Source organism: Pelodiscus sinensis, chromosome 2 (genome assembly GCF_052426305.1).
Source record: "Pelodiscus sinensis isolate ZL-2025 chromosome 2, ASM5242630v1, whole genome shotgun sequence".
NCBI classification, from domain to species: Eukaryota; Metazoa; Chordata; order Testudines; family Trionychidae; genus Pelodiscus; species Pelodiscus sinensis.
The window spans coordinates 198,815,775-198,835,316 of record NC_143053.1 but is presented as its reverse complement, the minus strand read 5'-3'; the positions used below and the strand labels follow the sequence as shown (position 1 = coordinate 198,835,316).

At 41.4% G+C, this 19,542-nt stretch overlaps 1 protein-coding gene across 1 annotated transcript in view; it reads right to left on the bottom strand.

Moving 5' to 3' along the window:
- Nucleotides 1-19,542, bottom strand: part of HIBADH (3-hydroxyisobutyrate dehydrogenase) — a 117,509-nt gene that overhangs the window by 80,916 nt on the left and 17,051 nt on the right. The window contains exons 3-4 of the mRNA XM_006133211.5: nucleotides 17,476-17,585; nucleotides 9,298-9,419 (exon numbers count right to left, since the gene is read on the bottom strand). Coding sequence (XP_006133273.3) covers nucleotides 9,298-9,419; nucleotides 17,476-17,585 — 232 coding nt within the window. The remainder of the gene's footprint in view (nucleotides 1-9,297; nucleotides 9,420-17,475; nucleotides 17,586-19,542) is intronic.

Sequence of the window (19,542 nt, the reverse complement as noted above, 5' to 3'; positions counted from 1 at the left end):
GTCCCAGCGTAATGCAGCTGCACTGAATAATACCCCTCCTAAACAGTCCACATAGGAGTTACTTAAAGAGTAGGTCTATACTGCAAGTAGAAGCATGTTCCCCAGCTCAGGTGGACATGCACGTGCTAAAAATCAGCAAAATAGCAAGGACTGTAGGGGAAGAAGCTCAGGCTAGTTGCTAGAGAATAAGTCTACCCAGGTACCTGGGTGTGGTGGTGTTGTCACCTTCTCTCCCCCCCCCCCCCCCCCATACTGCTATTGCTGGTGCTTTCTCAGGCAGAGCTAGCTCACCACTGTCTATTCATGCTGGGAATCTCTCAGCTGCAGTATAAAACCACACCCAAATATGCAGCTGGGGGGGAGAGAGTGGCAAGTTTAGCACAACCAGGCTATGGCTACACCGCCTCCCCCTTCCCTCCCCCCGAAGAAGATATGCAAATCACGCTCGCATTTCCATATTTTCTTTTGGGAAAAGGGGGCAGTGTAGCCATTGCCTCAATGCCCACTCAAGCAAGAAAGCAGGGACAAGGTGAATCCATTCCATTGCTTCTTTGCATGCCAGCCCAATGGGAGGCATGAGATGGACAGGAGAAGCTGCACTCTGAAAAAAGAGGCAGACACACAATTTACTCCCTCTTCCCAGAAGCAAGAGGGCAGCATGGGAGAAGTTTTCATGAAGTCATAATTTTTTCCTGAGGTAACACACCACCTCATAAGGTACAGTTTAAAGCTTAAAACCTAAATGACCTGTGTACATTTTAAGATACAAAATCCTTACACTTAATAGACCAGCAATAAGGCTCATAGTCTCCAGTGCAAGTTAGCAAGTGTGTTTTTTCTTGAATGCCTCATTCATTAAAGATTCAGAAAGATACCTAATTTTTTACAAAAAGTTTGGTTGCCTTCAGTAGCCTGTTAAGTACCATTTCATTGTGAAAGTGACCATATCTGCCAAGAATACTTTTGTTAGGAGCATGACACATTTAAGGTTGTAAATAGCTTAAGTATTAACAACTTGATTCTGAATCTCCTCCCTCCCCCATCTAACTTCTATGACCTGGTTTCTATTCAAAATGTCTTGCTTTCATGGTGTCTAGCCAGATGAAGATTTTAAAATGATGGTGGTGCTTTTATTTTGTTTGTTGTGAAATATCTGAAGTTAATCTGAAAAGGTTTCAAGGTTACAAATATGAAAAATAATATTTTCTCCTCCCTTTGGAAAAAAGTCTACATTCCCCCCCCCCAGCATATTCCAGCTCAAATGCCTTGTTTAGAAACTTCAAATGTATTTCACTCAGTTGTGTCCAAAATCACTTGTTTTTTTGACTATTGGCAATTTTACTAATAGTGGGCAATCATTTGAGTTATTCAACCAAAGTCTTTGGAAATGAGTAAACTTATGAATTAGCACATTGAACTCTTCAGCAACCAGATTAATCCAAGCTTCAAATTATTGATCACAAAGGACTGGAAGTGTAATTAATTTAATTTAAAAAAATAAAATTATAAAAACCACCACCACACCAGAGGTTCATCCTTGCCAAGCATTTACATGTCTTGTATACCCAAAAATCCATAAATCTCCAGAGCAAGACAAAGTAAAAAATAGGCTTTTCCCAGCATCTGTGGGTTTGCAAACATGCTAGTGGCTGTAGCCAGACACACCCAACAACTGTGACTTCTCATGAAGCAGAGAAGTACACAAACAATACGACAGCAAAAATGCATGTTATTTTTGACAACACACAAATCATCATACTGTGTGAGTTATCCAATAGCCAGGGTCTTAAAGCAAAGTATACAATCCAGCAAGCCGTCTCTCTCTCTCTCTCTTTTTTTTTTTTTTTTTTAAACAAACACCATCCTGAACATCAGAAGTCTCATTGACAAGAATACTGAAGCTACACATTAACAGGGGAAAAAAAAGTTTGACAACATTCTACTCCACTGAAAGGAGCACCACATAATTTAGGTCAATACTTTAAAAAACATCTATAGGATTTAATAAAGTTTTATATATTTTTAGACAGACAGACAGACAGATAAAAATGTCTTCACACTTTTTTCATTTCAGTGGAGATATTTTTATTTTTACATTTCCCTGGAGAACTGAAAAGCCAAAGCACTGTGCTGAGAAGCAGAAACAGAAACGCAAGCCAAACACACTAGTTTTAGGGCATGATTTTCAAAAATATTCCGTGTTGGCCTAATGCTGCTCCATTCAAGCCAATGGTAAAATTCTCTTCGTAGGAGCAGAGCTAAGCCAACCCTGGGTATGCTTCAGAAAATCCCACACGCAGCTCCAAACTAAGTAAACTACAAGGATTCATGATACAATGTAAAGAATGCAGAGCTATTTTTTCTCCCTAATTTTAAGAGTTAAGATCTTAGGTGAAACTTCTAACGCAGCAAACAATTTTGTTTTCGTTTCAGATAATTTACTTGGCATGGAGGAATCCTAGTTACTGCAATAATCCTCTTTTAATCCAGGAATGGAGTTAAATGAATCTTCCTTGTTCTCTTCATTACAGTGTACTCTATGCTTCCTCTTCAACAGACCAAATATTACTTGTTAGATTGTGCAAAAATTGGCATATTGCTTACATCCACAGCTCACGAGCAGTATAGCGCTGTGCAATTTTATTTGGCTATGTGCTTTCATTTAACACAAAGTACAGATCCTTCTAGCTGACTAGAAGAGGAACAAATTTAATCAAATTAATCCAGAGATTCTACACAGTTTCAGGTAATCAAAGATCAGTCCTTACAACAGGCCTGGGCAAAATACGTTCCGCAGACTGGATGTGGCCTGCGAACCCACTGGATTCAGCCCACAGACGCTGTGGAGAGCCCCAGGCAGGCTCCCTGCTTGTTTTGCCCCACCTGCACGCCACTCAGAAATGCAGCTATGGGGCAGTTTGTCTTTAAAAACTCTTAAGTCCAGAAGGGGAAGAGGCCTCAAGTGCTCCTTCCGCCTCTAGCACAATCCCATTGGCCAGTTTCTGGCCAGAAACTGGCCAGTGGGAGATGCCTGTTTGAACAACAGGCAGGTTTGAAGCACCACACCCCCTCCCATCTGGGGCTCTCAGTTATTCACAAAGCACATGACTGCAGCCTGTGCGGGGGTGTGGCAGGCTCCTTACCTGCCTGCCTGCCAGAGATACTGCTGGGCTGCTGGCTGGTAAGGCTCCTGGCCAGAGTCTGCTTCTGGAACTGCAGTCCCTCCCTTCCCTTCTTCCCCCCACTCCTGCCCCAGATCACAACCCAAACCTCTGTACCCCCTCCTGTACCCCAATTACCTGTCCCTGAACCCCAGTCCAGTGCCCCAGGTCACAACTGCCTCCTTCACTCAAACTCCCTCCTGGACCTCCTGCACCCCAATCCCTTACCCCCAAGCTCCCTTCTGCACCTAACCTCCATCCCAGGTGATGCACCTCCTCCATTAATATCATGGAAGGGTGTGGCCCTCAACCACTTTTGAAATTCTTGGAGTAGTCCCCCCATCAAAAATTATTGCTCATCTCTGACTTAGAAAGAGAATGACACAAGCTGCTGAATCAATGAAAAACGGACATTAAAAGGTAGGTATCTCTACTAACTGTACTATGGTCACAATTTTTTTTAAATAGTGGCTGCTACTGTTAAAACATTTTCTCTTTTTATTGGTCTAGCTCAAAAGGAAAAATAGGAGGAGCCCTCCATTATGGTGCTAGTCTCAATATACAAATAGGCTACTTGTGCAGTTGTTTGAAATCAGAAGGGTTTTCAAATATGTAAATGAAATCCCCTTACTTGCCCAACTGCCTTCAGAGTTTTAACTAATAGACAGAATCCAAATGTGAACACCATTCAGATGGGACCCAATAATACGTTCAATTTCAGACCTATTGATCTTCACTGAATCAATTTAAAAGTTCTGAAAATGTCACTTTTTGAAGTGAGTTTCAAAGCCCCTACTCCACAAGAAGTTCCCCTGCACCTTCAAAGATCTACCAATTTTACAGTAGTTTCATTGGTGTCAATGGGACTACTCACACACCTAAAATTTCAGAGGGGTAGCAGGGTTAGTTTGTAACTTTAAAAGCAATTAGTCTTGTGGCACCATAGAGAGTAACAAAAATATATAGGATCATTAGAGTTACTAGATGGTTTTAAAAAAAGAGCAGACATACTTGATCTCAGATCCGGGGGGGGGGGGGGGGGCACCAGCCGGCGGGAAGCAGGGCTGGCCAGGAGGGGGTCGGAGTGGGGCTGGCTGGGGGAAGGGGGAGAACGGGAGCGGGGGGGAACCAGCCAGAGGGAAGCAGGACTGGCCTGGGTGCATGCAGATCCCGGGGTGCTGCCCATCCCGCACATGGTCCTGGCGGGGTACATGGGCGAGTGCGGCCCTGGGGATTCCATCCTGCCCTGACCCCAGCCCTCTCTACTGTGTAGTTGCGTACTGCCTGGCTGGTAGGCACACTCACGCAGTGTGAGTATGTCTACCAGCCAAGCAGTACGCAACTACGTATGGATACTCATGATAATAATAAAACTTAATTAGAGAATACTGGATGTTTATATGTCCAGTATTTTCTCAATTTGTTTTCCGGACAGAAAGCTCAAATACCAGACTGTCTGGTTCAAAACCTGTCAACCCTAAGTATCATGAGCTTTCATAGGTAAAACTCACTTCATCAGATGAGTTGGAGTAGAAATAACAGAAACCACGAAATATGTAACAGCAAAAAAGTATCTGTCAATTGTAGGACTGGTGTTAATGAGGCTAAATAAGTGGGCTGGAAGCATAAGGTCTGAGGAGAGAGTTAACACATACAGGCCTCTTTCCTCTGATCCCACTGAAGAATACCAAAAGAAACTACACCATCTGCTCAAAAAACTCTCTGCTACAGCTTGGGACCAAATCTACACAAATATACACTCAGAGCTGTGACCAGGAGTATTCTATCTGCTATCTAAGATCCCTAAACCTGGAAATCTTGGACATCCCATCATCTCAGGCATTGGCACCCTTATTCCCTTAGTTTTGAAGATGTTTCTTTAGAGGTTTTATTCCAAAGACCCCAATAATTAGGTACAACTCCAAACAAACACCCCTCCCAACAACAACTCAAGTTCATATGCTAAAACAAAGGATACCATCTCTCTCGTGGCAAAGGTTATACATCCAAAAATTATGAAGTTTAAAGAATCTTCTTACATAACTATTTGAAGGTAGTGGCATCAGAAACGGTGCAAGTGCTCAAAAATAATTAGTTTTTAGAAAACAAATTCTCATATTTCTGGAAGGTTTTTCTAATGAAACAAACAAAAAAAATCGAACCAATACTGTTGTCAAATAATATTTTGCTGAAAGTTTCACACTGCATGCACACACTTAACTTGCATATAATTTTGTTCTGCTTTGAGTCTTCGTAAGGTATACTCTACCGGCCTGTTTGGCATAGAAAGATGCTTAACACGAGCATTTTTTAAGGCATCAACCTGCACAACTACTGAACTGGCTGTATCAAAATACTGAGACACAGTGGCTTGGGACAGTGCTAACTTCACTTCAACAAAGGCTCTTTGCTCTGGCATTCAGATACTGCACATTTTTTAGCAGTTATAGCAATGGTATAGTCAGCTCTGCTTCGCTTGCGATAAATACACACTGGATCTTTGCGACTAGTATGTTTCCATCACCTGATATAGGATTTGACCATGCTGATCTGCTCCCTCAGATGCTACGATGCTCTCATGCTATCCACTAAACATAATAACTTCATAATATTTTTGCCAAACAGAAGAAGTTAAAGAATTCAGATTTCAGGTACTGTAGAAAGCGCACCTTAAATTGTTTAATGATTAATAGAAGCTGGTGGAAGGAAAAGGAAAGATAAATCCATTATATCAGGTTTGGGTTGTGGAAAAAGGAACTCTGACCTTATGTGACCATTTTCAGCGTAGGGATACAAAATGAGCTATTCCAATATACGGGTCATCTGGTCCCTCCTTAATCACCAAGTTAACATGAGAATTGTTCTATACTTAAAAGCTCTTTTTAGTCACCCGCAAATCACCATGTTCCACAAATTCTCACACAAGACATAAAAGTGTCATTGCTGCAGTATGTGGTGAAGGAAAGGCCCTTAAAATCTCAGTCAGACTGGCAATACTTCAGAAACTCCTGAAAACAGTCTTGCCTACAGCTCTGGTGAGTTAAAAACGAAACACGTTCATGGATTGTGTTTTTCTATTCTACCTTTAAGAGACTGCAATACTAAATATATTGCTTAACACCCACTCCTTCCATCCCTCCTCACTCAATAGTTCATTGTCCTCCACGCTCACTCACTTTATTGAAGGCCAGCTCTTTCTCCAGGAGCACTATAGTCCAAATGATTTCCAAAAGATTATTTGGAATGTAAACGTATGCTTTCACAAAACAGATAATTATTAACGTCCATTAGGAAAAAGCATAACCTGGGCACAAGAGGAACCATCTGTCAATAAAACCCTGTAAATAAATATACAGGTACAAGGTTCATGTCTCTGGTCTGTCATCCCCAACCCCTACACCACTGCATTTCAAAACACTACAGGGCCTGTAGATTTCTAAAGAAATTACTGTATTTCTCTCGGTCATTAAACCATTATTATGTAATGCAATCAAGATATTCAATAATTCCTCCAAAAGATCTTTTTATGAGTTACTGCTTAATGTTATGTTTTATTACTTATGCTTTATCTTTTTAATTCTAATGCAGCACTTAACATAGAACATGCCCTACAATTGTCCATTTTCATTTGGTTTAGTGCCAACTTACTTCTTGTACAGTTAATGTTATCTTCATCTACTAGAAAGTTAAATATTGATTTCCCTTGTCCCCAAAATGCTAAGTTGCTCAATGATATTTTGTATTTTTTTGGGATTACAAATATATTGTTTCCTTATCTGACTTAAAATTCTTCCAGATAGTTTGTAACTGCTTTAATCACATCTCCATTTCATATTCCTAAGCAACAAAAAACAGCCAATACAATAGTTTGAATGGAATGTTTTAAAATACATGACTTCAATGAATTCTGGATAGATAGAGAACAGGGAACCCTTTCAGAAGGTAACATACTTTCAGGCAAACAGCTTTTGAAATTATACTTGAAGTTGGATAAAGGGAACCACTTAAAAGTAATCAATGTTGCCAAAAAGATAAACATGACATACTATGTTTCAGTGGTTCTCAGTCCACAGCTTGTTTGTGGGCCAATCAAATCAGCACACAACTATAGTACATGACATTCTCAGGGCCATACAGGTAGTATAATTATTAATATCTATACACACATACATACCACAAAGTGCTGAATACATGACCCATAATGATAAATAGGCAAAGAACCACTACTATGTTTAGAAAATCATAATAAAAAAATTGTTATAGGAGGATATCCATACCTAGGATAATAATTTATCTAATTTTATTACAAACAGAAACAGGTATTTTGGCCATGGAGTAAGAACCTTTCCTTCAACATCCAGTCAGCTCATGTCTTGGGAGTTTTTCTACCCTCTGTTCCAAAAAACAGAGAAAAATGTTGGCCTCCCAAACTCCAATTGCATGGCCAAACTCAGCCTCAGTTAGACCTTGCAGGGAATGAAGTTGCACAGAACAGATGCAGAATTTGGCCTTGCAGGCTCTTTGTCATCAAACTAGAAGAACCCAGTTTGAACTTCAAATTGTAGGGCCAGTTTTCAGGACTGCTATCTTGGAGATTTTAGGGGGAGGAGGAGGAGAGAGAAGGAATACATTTTTTTACTTGTAAACTGTGAAAGTTTTATCTGAAGTCAGTAAAAGATAATAAATATGAAACTACACAATGCCATTTACACAGTTATTTTTAGAACAGAACTGCAATTAAACTCTGGATGGCCAAGAATGAGTATTCCAAATAGTTCAATAAAACTGTCTGGTATTTTTTGCTTTAAATTTCAAGACTGCCTTTGCTATGTCACAGGTTGTAAAAAATTTAGACTAGAATTAGGCTTTAATAGTGGTCACTTAGTGTGGGGTTTTTTAAATGTCTAATTTCATCCAAGAAAATGGAAATGCACGTTTTAAAAAGTGTCTCCTGACGCATGCAACACTTGTTGTAGTATCAGTCTCCAACTTAAAGAATATACAAATATACATAAAACAATGCTGCTGTCTGTCAGAGGCAGCAGTGGGAGGTGGGGTGGCAGGGAGGCGGCCGCAAAGCAGCCTCTGCCCGTGATGGACCAAGTCTTGCTGCAGGCAGAGGCTGCTCTTCACCGCGTGGAATAGTCTCTGTCTGCAACAGCTGGCTGTAGACAGGCTGCTGGACCCAGCACAAGCCGGGACTGAGCAATCCTGGCTCAGAGTCAGCTTGCACCATGTCTGGGAGCTACTCCCTCTATGGTTCCGCAGTTTATATGTAGTAGGAGCCAGGCTGCCTACCCATCAAGATCTTACTATGTTTCAACTGCAGAGCCGCAGCGGAGGGTAACTCCCGGACCTGGTGTGAGCCAAGATTGAGCACTTCCTCCCTAATCGACTAATCATGTAGGCAATAGAAATTCTATCGACTACACAATTAGCTAATAACTTGCTTCCTAACATCCCTAACTCCCACACCTGACTTTCCATGGTCCGGGAACAGTCAGGTCCAGAGGGTTCTGGTTCAGGGAGGTCCAACCTGTAATTTGCTTATTAGAAGTACAGTCCTAGGGAACTTGGGGGGGGGGGGGGGGGGAAAGGACCACAATGCTAAGAGAAGGCTCTGAGAGTTCACATCCAGCCTACAACCCCTGCAGTAACATGTGCAGAAAGGGCTTTACATAAAGTCACAGGTAACTGCTTGAAGGCCATCAGCCTTCCCTCCTTACTCCTATTGGAAACTCTAATGTAGCTTAGGGGGAAATACCTGAACTGTAATCAGGCTGCAAAATCAGGCAGAAGCCTACAAGCCCAAGCTACCTTTTCCTGCTGCTGCAGAACTCCTCTCAGCCAAAAGAGCACAAGTGATATGCCTCAGTATGTAAAACACCACTCCCTGAGACAACTGTGCATGTGTTGAGGGAGGCAAGCAGCTCAAGAAAAATTAATAAAACCAAGACAAATATTTATATAAGTGGACAAATAAAGGATAGGAGAGAAAGAAAAATCTAACAAAACAAAACAAAAAAAAAGAGGTTGCCAGTGTGCCAGGATATGGCTTGTAGTAATAACATGAAAGAGAAATAATGTCAAGTGAGGGGGTAGGATATGCAACATTATATATTGAGCAGAGACTTACCACCAGAAACAGGGGCATCCATGAAAACAGCTCCCATTTTTTCAACTGCTTTAGCTAGTTCTTTTGAAATTGCAGGGTCAATAGTACTGGAGTCTATTAACAATGAACCTTTCTTCACCTTCCTAAAAATAATAATAATAAAAAAAATACATAATATAATTGTAGCTAGGTAGAAACTGCACATGACATCTGTGGCTACTATCTCCTGCTAGTTAAGCCAATGCATCTGTGTAAGTGGCCTAGTGAGTGAGCAGGTACCCATATATGTGTTACAAAGATCAAATGGAATACACAGTTGTGGGATTGTTTGTTTTAGATAGTCCATTTTAAGTACTGAGTTTAGATTAACAGAAACAGAAAACCCTTACAAACCTGAACAGCCCCCTCACCTGCTCCCTCCCCTCTCCCCCCGACAGACCTGGGCAATGCCCAATAAGTCTTCCTGTAGTTCTATACGTGTTAGACTTAAAGTTTATTAAATCAATAGTAAAGTACTAAATATAGGTATATAGACGTACATCCTTTCAAACTTTTAATGTTCCATACATAATGAACCTTATTTTCATATGTAAGAAATTGCTTATGGAAATAATCTGACCAGAATTACCTATTTATTTCAATGTAGCAACCTCCTTTTATTTACCACCAGAACTTGCTCTAAATAAAAACGATAATTTCAAGCTGTAAATCTGGCAAACTGAAATGGGCAAGAGAAGTGTGAAACAACATGAAAAAACATTTTGTGTGTGTTTTTTTCCTTTTGTGGTCTGGTAAGTAAGCATATGTAGCATGGAAATGCTCATTTTTCATATTGCAACTTGGAAATGTACATGAAATAAAATGCAGCTATCACATACAAACATATTCCTTGGCAGCTGTCTGTATTTGAATCAAAAATCAAATTCAGTTTTCTTCTTTCCCTTCCTCCTCCCCACTCCATTTGCAATTCTTGCTCAAAATATCCATAACCCTCAGTACATACAGCAGATATTTACAGTAACTAAAAGGTAATAATTTAAAGCTACTTATTGGGCAATAAAACCCGTTTGATCTGTTGTATCCAACTTCTATTTCGGGTGAAGTGCAAATAAAATTCAGTGTATCAGCAAGTAGTCCTGTGGCACATTAGAGACTAACAAAAACGTATAGTAGCATGAGCTTTCATGGGTAAAACCCACTTCTTCAGATAAGCTAGAGTGGAAAAGTGTATGTAGAGTGTATTGATGTGTTCACATTGTTGCAGATACAGTTAAAACACATCTTGCAGTTTAACAAATGGTTACATTTTGCTCTTGGAATTACATTTTGATTTCTAGTCTATACTACAGCTCCAAATACACACATTATCTAACATATGAAGATTGTGTCCTATTTCACAGAAGAAACAGGAGAGATTACTTGGATACAGCCTAACATAAGCCAATTCTGACAATACCATTGTGGGAACCAGGTTCTGCTCAAGCCCTCAAAATAGAGGCCTAATGGAAGTCTGTGCCACATGTACTATAGATCAGAGTTTTTCAAACTGGAGTAGGGAGGGGCGCTAAAGAACATCTGAAGGGGCACCAGCAGTTCCCTCCCCAAGCATGATAGCAGTGGCTAGCAGCCACTTGGGAGGAGCAAGCTAAAAACTAACTTAAAGGGGAGAACTCAGATCACAAAGTTTGAAAACAGCTGAAGTAAACACATCTCTTCTGGCAAATGGAAAGTTTTGGAGTATAACTAGGAGAATTCTTGAGACCCATGCTTTTGTGGCAAAAATAAAAAAAAAAAATCTTAAAAATGGTCAGTTGGACCTATGATCAAAAAATGACCACTCAGGCAATTTGGCAGTTACTGCCTGTCTCTATCTTCTCAGTTCCCTTACTCATTAAAGAGGGCAGCAGGAGGGGAAACTCCAGTAGCATTTAACTACTTTTAGGTTCCCTAAACTTTAAATTCACTGGCAGTCTGAACTCACTGTCCTCCCCTTTGCGTTGCCCACCCTTGGACCTTAGGTCTGCCTTTGACACAAATAAGTACTACTGATCCATCTCTGGAAGAAAGACACTGTGGAGAGAGCCATGTTATGAAAACTCATCAGGTTTCATCTGAACAGGTCTCAAACCTTGGGACAACTACTCTCTTCCAAGGATTCTAAACTACAGATTCTTTCAGTGCTCCAGTCTGTCTTTCCTTGGCAAGATAGAAGAAGGCAGGGGAATGCAGGAAGAAAAGTGCCCCACTCCTTCACTGAGGATAGGGCTTTCAAACTATGCAGGTGCCATCGATGGAACACACATCCTAATATGGGGCCCACACAAATGGGTGAGTAAGTGAATATGAAACTGATTCACTTATTCATTCGCCAAACCTTAGTGGACCATAGGAGTTGAGTTCTGAAGAACAAAATGGGACACACAAGAAAGGTACCTGACACCTTGAGGGAGAGAGGCAAGGGGCGGAGGAGATGGACTTTATTCCCCAGAAACAGTATAGTTAAGTATGCGGTCTCTGTGCTGACAATTCTTTTCAACGACCTAATATCTGTTCCTACCTTGGCTCATGAGCCTGTACAACAATCACCCAACTCAGGCTATCAATATAGACAAGGGAAGTTGCAGAATTGTGGTGTGCAACATGTTGCATGACATATAAGAGGCTACAAATGAATACATTCAAATCAAGTGGGCACAGTATAGGTTTGGTTTTCAAAGCCTGTGCAGCATTGGTTCCCAAACTGGGGTCTGTGAAGAAATTCCAGGGGGAGCATGAAGCAACCCAGTGTCCACCCCCCAATCAAGGTTTTTATTTTTTTATTTTGCTCAACAAGTTTTGCTGCTATTGTGTGTGTGTGTGTGTGTGTGTGTGTGTGTGTGTGTGTGTGTGTGATTTTCAAAAATCAAAAAGGGGGGTGTGATGCCGAAAAGTTTGGGAACCACTGCTGTACAGGAAACTGGATCCCACCCATTTATATGCTGCCCTTATTCAAAGGAAATGTGTGATACTATTTGCTTATGGAACAGCAGAGACTCAGAATGAGATTTTGGATTGTGCTCCAGAACACCAAGTGACACTGTGGTGCAAACTGAGGAAAAAGACGACCAACCACCACACACCCCACTCAATGGACCACTGCCATAAAGTTGTGTTGCACATACCTGAGTGAGTTTTGATCACTTTCAGCCAACAGTAATGTATCAACTGAGAGAAGATAATTATGTGAGAGCCCCCTCTGCAATGTTAATACCTTTGACTATGACTGTGCTGCAGAGAGCGTATACATGCAAATGCAAGTACTGAGCAAAGTTTGTGTTATAGATCAACAGCTCTGTTTCAAGATGCTTCGTGGAGAGCACTTAATTATCCTTAATAAGTTAAGATTTTTTGAGGGGGAAGGTTTCCACACATTCCTTCTTCACAGTTGCCCACAACACTTTGCTGTTATGAATATGTTTCTGGTTGCAAGGGGTGACTATTTGGGGGTGAGGCAAGAGGAGTAAAAAGCACATCTCTGTGTCAAAGATCATCAATGTTAATTTAGTTTGGTTTCTTCTGTCTATAGTGTCACTTAAATTATTAACAAAACCATAAAGCCATTTCAGTTAACTTCTCTGTTTTCCATTCTGGTGATTTTGACAGTAGCAGTTATTTCACAGCTTAGTTAATTGTCAAGAATTCTGCTTTTCTTAAGGGGAAAAAAAATATAACAGGGTGGGGGAAAGAATGAATTGCATGTCTGTGGCACCAGAATTCAGTCATATGCTATGAGTACCGTTGCCCTATCCCAAAAATGTGGAAAATCTCATTGATCACACTCAGAAAGCAAGATGCACACAAAAGAGAAGTGAATGGAAAGTTTTATTAAAGAGACACATAGAACAACATTAAAAGGCTATACAAATGAACAACAACAAAAAAGATCAAATTCCCAGAGCAATGTACAGATGTTACTGTCTATGGACATCTGGTTGCCTATCCAGTCTCCCTTGCTCTTATAAAAAAGAGGGGAAAAAACAGCTGCAGAATAATGTACAAATGACAATGACTCCTAGGAGGAAGTGTGTGGATTGAATAGAGGCTGAGGTACAGCCACTGGCTCGGGTTCATTGTTCCATCCCTGCATGCTCTGGTGGATTTTCCTGCCAGTGTTTCAGGTGGAGATGTTGTGTAAGGGATACAGCATGCTCCCCTCTCCACCTCCAGAAGAGGAGGATGGGTTGGATCCACCACCTCAATAGCAGCCTGCTTGATAGCTGGAGAAAGAATGGAAGGCAGAGGTGGTGCCTATTCACTGAGAGGAACAGTGGCCATAGAGGCAAGTAGACCCTAAAGGTGCTCTGTTACCAGTTGTTCTCGTGGCTGCTTAAGCACACTACCTCATTCTCTCTTAGCACACTCTTGTTCATGGTGTTGTGACTCCAGATCAAGGAACTGGTTCATCAGTGCCTCATCCTGCCTAAGGGTCCAATACTCCCTTGCTCTAAAAACTCAAACTACTCCTTATGGCAATGCAAACGAGAAGGTCCTCCAGAGACTCTCTCTGTCTATCACCGCTATCTCTGGGGCAGTGCTGTTAGCCTACCCAGCAGAGTGGGTTCTCATTCAGCAGCACTGGAACGTTCTTGCTACGTCAAATATCAATATATTTTATTTCTTCTTCGAAAGCACCTAAGGGAACCTCCCCCCAATGTAACTCTGCTGCTAAAGGCCACAATATTGATACTTCTTAGTATCTCAGGAATGCAACTGTTACAGTCGCCTTCCTTGGCAGACTGCTTTTGCAGCCCACAAGGAAAGTACCGAAGGTTATACTGGTAAAATACCTACAATGCTATTATCAGAATGCTGTAATGTGTACAGTGCATGAAGGGGCTCGCTGGGATGGGGTGCAGTTCCTTCCAAGGGGTACATCACCACTTATCTATTTGTTCTGTACAGGCTGGACACCATTTGGAGAACATAACACTTTCCAAGGTGCTGAAATGAAAAAAAAGATAGATGTTCTTCCAGTGCTGTGGAGGAGCTCTGGCCACCTATGTCAGAAAGCTGTTTCTACTAATGGTCACCTATCTAAATACTGCTGAGTGGAGGGATTTGGGGAGCTATGAACGTGGACCAAACACATTTGCCCTGTCCTTAAATCTGAAAAAAAAACCTGAATTTCAGCTTCATGAAAAATGTGTTGAATTAGGCTGATATGACTGGAAGGTAATTTGAAAGGCAATTGACTATATTCCAAGCTAGCAAACAGACAGTTCCCACACACAAGAGGAACAGAGAATTAGGGATGCATATGGTTAACTGGAAATCTTCATCCTTAACTGCTGTGGCAGGGAGTGGCTGCTCTAGTCAGAGCATGGAAGGTGGGGGGAAAGGGAGGGGGAAGAAGAGGGAAGAAAATTCCAGCCATGCTAGAGCACCCCCTACCCCACAGTTTAATTGGTTAACCATTTAGTTGAACATTTCATTGGTTAATTAAATGGGATGTTTCATTTTACATCCCTACAGAGAATCAAAGAACATTCACCTACCCCCAGCCAACATGGCAGCATCAGAAAGTCCAGCCCTTGCATCCAGTGAACAGCAATGAAACGGGCAGGGAGTCACTTTGTAAATTTGGTAAGTGCAGGGAAGAAAATACATGTACACTCTAAACCTGGCACCTCTCTACTGCTAAAGAACATAGCATTGTGTTTGTGTAACTGCTATTTCCACCCACTTCCTCGTCTCCCAGCTCCTGCAGAGTGATTCAGCACAGGGAAAGGCCAGACATCAAGGACTGGGAGAATGAATTGAAGTACTCCCTTTCTGTTTCCAGATCTAACAAGACCCACACCCCTGTCATCAACTACCCCCACTCTCCTACTCCAGGGTCCCATTTAGAAAAGGAAGAGGAAAGACTCAGGGCTGAGGGTTGTGCCGAGAGGTGATGTTAGGTATTTTACCAGCCATAAAACTGTTTTTACCAACCCTGATCCTTTTCAACACTGCCCTTCTCCTCCACAATTCAGAGTCCAGGGACTATCCTGGCCCTGAAATGAAGAAACACAGGGACTGCTTGACAATATTCTAGTTATAGCTTCTGTTAAACACATCATAAAGGTTCACGGGATTTCACTGCAATCACACATGTACAGCTATGTCCTGCTTGAGGACCATGTCAAGGTAGAGTGGGATGGGACAGCAACTTCAGGCATGTATCACCAGAACAAGGAGAGCACCTGGGGCTGTATAACAACTTGCCTACCTTGGGTTCTGGTTTTTGCAGTGGCTCTTCCTAAACCCCATTTGCTGGACAGAGATACAGAATCACATCCTTTGAGTCTCCCAGGGCTTCCTCAGCAATCCCCGCTGCCTTCTTTTCCTGCCCCTCAATCTCACCATATAAGGAGGCCAGCAAGTTAGAGAAGGTGGTTGAGTGTCACTTCAGGTCTGTAGTTGGAGCCCTGGGGAGCACCAGGTTAGCTCACTGTAGCATAGACACATGCTAGGCCCTCTCCTGAAATTACTATTTGAGTCCATTAACCGCCGAGTACAGGTCTCTCAGATCCTGGGATGGAGTTTGGTGAATGCTTGACTCCTTGAGCAACTGTGAAATCTTCCAGTAGATATGCATGTTACTGACCCTTTGGCTGAAGTTATTGAACCACAATGCACACAATCCTGTGCAGGAGCAAGGGCAGATGTAGCACCAATATCCTATGGACTCTTTATATCATAAGTATTAGACAAGCACTCTTCCTTTGACATGTGTAGAGCAAAGATTCTCCATTCAAGTTAGAATGCTTGACAAAGTTGAGGGCCTGAGTGAAAATAGCTGGGTTCAAAGTCAAAACAAAACTGAAGTACTGATCAGAAAGAAGAGCTCAAGGTGCTGGCTAGAACTCCTCCCGACCTGCCCTCAAGTGCCAAGGTATTTTCCCCACCGGTCAAGATGGTACAGGACTTTGGAATCCTGCTAGGGACAATGCTTACCCCTGAGGTTTTCATTGCAGTAATGGCCAGAAGTGCTTTTGGCTAGTCAAGAGACTTTGGGTCTACTAGATGTAGAGCTAACTATGGTCACCTATAAGCTAACCAGTGCCAAAATGAGACAATTTTAATTAATTCTACCTAGGGAAGACCCTAAAGGCCATCGAAAAGCTTCAGAGGGTTAAGCATATAGCAGTCAAATTCCTTTTTACGAACAAATTATAACAGTGCTCTGAACTCTACCAGCTATACTACATCTGGTCCATCTCAAGGTCCTGATCCATCTCTTTGAAGTTATAAATAGATTAGGAAGCACCATCTCATTGACTGGTTAGAGCTTTGTGTATCAGTATGTTGGAGCATCTCCTATTGATGGTACCTGAATGGTGAATCCCTGATTTGTTCACACATGAATCAGAAGTAGCATGTTCCTAATGGAGCATCATCAGTTTACGAACCGGAGTTTAGATTGAGCCAAGGTCAGATGGAACTGTGCTGATTTACAACTGAGAATCTGGCTCCAATTCTTACATCCTCAAGGCACAGTTTAAACAATATGCATATTTTCAAAGGTATTCCTCAAACACTCAAGATGGAGCAAAGCAAATCCTTTTACACTGTGCCTGATGTATTTATTAAAAACACCAAGTACCATTTGTCATGTTAATGGACATTCTAAATGTGAATAAAAGGTGATTTTATAAAAGCCCATCAGTATATCCAAAAGCAGAATTCAGTCTTGAGTTAGAAAAAAAAAAAAAATCAGTATTGCACAGGCCATTGAGTCTCACTTTTCAATAATCTAGCAATTCCTTTTCCACTTCCAATCCTAGAGTTCCTTTATCAATTAGTCTTTCGAATAAGGCAAGAGAGTTAATTGCAATAATTTGAAAACTTGTTAAAGCTTCCTAAATAAATGGATTAAAATAAATTACTAGAGAGTACCTGGGCAGACTATATTCATGTTCTACATAACCACGAGCCAACATGGCATCATTACAGTCATAACCCAGACATAAGATTCAGTGACTCCAAAGACATTTTAAAAATGATATGCGTGAGCAAGTGATTAGTTGGCAATGAATATGGCAACACCCAAGAATTAGTTAATAGGAATAGGAATATGCATTTATTTTTAGAAAACAAGAGAAAAATAATTCACTTATAAAAGCAATATTGCCTTGATCATAAATGGAAACTAACTAGTATTAAGCAAATTCTTACTTCAGAATTCCATTTGCTCCTGTGTAAACGTCTATGGCATTGGGGCTGGAGGGTAGCATAGTAATAATCCTGTCTGCTCTTTCTGCTACATCTGCTGGGGAATCCATTACCTTTAAAAAAAATTATAATGTTAAAATTATAATGTTAAAAATTATAATATACAGTCTCGCATGATATTCTTATCAGTAAACTAGGCAAATACAACTGAGATGGGGCTGCTATAAGGTGGGTGCATAACCACACTCAGGCTGTGTCCAGACTCAGGGGTTTTTTCGAAAAAAGTAGCCTTTTTTCGAAAAAACCTCACCTGCGTCTAGACTGCAGCCGCGTTCTTTCGAAGTTAAATCGAAAGAACGCAGCTTTTCTTTCGATGGCGGTAAACCTCATTTCACGAGGAAGAACACCTTCTTTCAAAAGTTCCTCTTTCGAAAGAAGGCGTTCTTCAATGTAAATAGGGCTTCTTCGAAAGAGAGCATCCAGACTCACTGGATGCTTTCTTTCGAAAAAGCAAGCCGCTTTTTCGAAAGTTCAACGTGCAGTCTAGACGCTCTCTTTCGAAAGAGGCTTGCAGTCTAGACATAGCCTCAGAGAATAGTTATTAATGGTTCACAATCCTGCTGGAAAGGTATAACAAGTGGGGTTCCGCAGGGGTCTGTTTTGGGACCGGCTCTGTTCAATATCTTCATCAACAATTTAGATATTGGCATAGAAAGTACTCTTATTAAGTTTGCAGATGATACCAAGCTGGGAGGGGTTGCGACTGCTCTGGAGGATAGGGTCATAATTCAAAATGATCTGGACAAATTGGAGAAATGGTCTGAGGTAAACAGGATGAAGTTTAATAAAGACAAATGCAAAGTGCTCCACTTAGGAAGGAACAATCAGTTTCACACATACAGAATGGGAAGCAACTGTCTAGGAAGGAGTACGGCAGAAAGGGATCTAGGGGTTATAGTGGACCACAAGCTGAATATGAGTCAGCAGTGTGATGCCGTTGCAAAAAAGCAAACGTGAATCTGGGATGCATTAACAGATATGTTGTGAGCAAGACACGAGAAGTCATTCTTCCGCTCTACTCTGTGCTGGTCAGGCCTCAGTTGGAGCATTGTGTCCAGTTCTGGGCACCGTATTTCAGGAAAGATGTGGAAAAATTGGAGAGGGTCCAGAGAAGAGCAACGAGAATGATTAAAGGTCTAGAGAACATGACCTACGAGGGAAGGCTGAAAGAATAGGGTTTGTTTAGTTTAGAAAAGAGAAGATTGAAGGGAGACATGATAGCAGTTTTCAGATATCTAAAAAGGGTGTCATAAGGAGGAGGGAGAAAACTTGTTCATCTTGGCCTCTGAGGATAGAGCAAGAAGCAATGGGATTAAACTGCAGTAAAGGAGGTTTAGGTTGGACATTAGGAAAAAGTTCTTAACTGTCAGTGTTGTACAATACTGGAATAAATTGCCCAGGGAGGTAATATCTGGAGATATTTAAGAGGAGGTTAGATAAAGGTCTATCAGGGATGGTCTAGACAGTATTTGGTCCTGCCATGGGGGCAGGGGACTGGACTCGATGACCTCTCGAGGTCCCTTTCAGTCCTAGTATTTTATGATTCTATGTAATGGCTTTTTTAAAGAAAAGAATATTAGAGAAAGCAAATATATAGACTTTAATGCTTTTTAAAGCACCACAGGTAGCAGCAAGACAAAAACAAAAACACAGGAAACAGACCATACCATTAGATGAGTTCTGGTGATTGGGGGGGGAGAGGGGGGGAGGAGGAGAGAAAGATGAGGATCCTGTCAAGAAATTTCTCCAATTTCTCAATCTAGGGTTGTGATTATCACACTATCCATGGATCCTCCAAGCCCAAGGGCTATCTATCTACTGCCACCACAAGACCATCCAAGCAAAATGTACTTCCTTGCTGCTTCTGGAGTGGTCCCATGATATTAAGTAATCAGTCTCTCATGGATGACTGCACTTAGATTCTTTCTGTATATACTGGAAGGAGAGGAAATGCCCTCCCTCCCACAGATGTATATAATTTTAGAGAAACACACTGTGATTAGCTTTAAT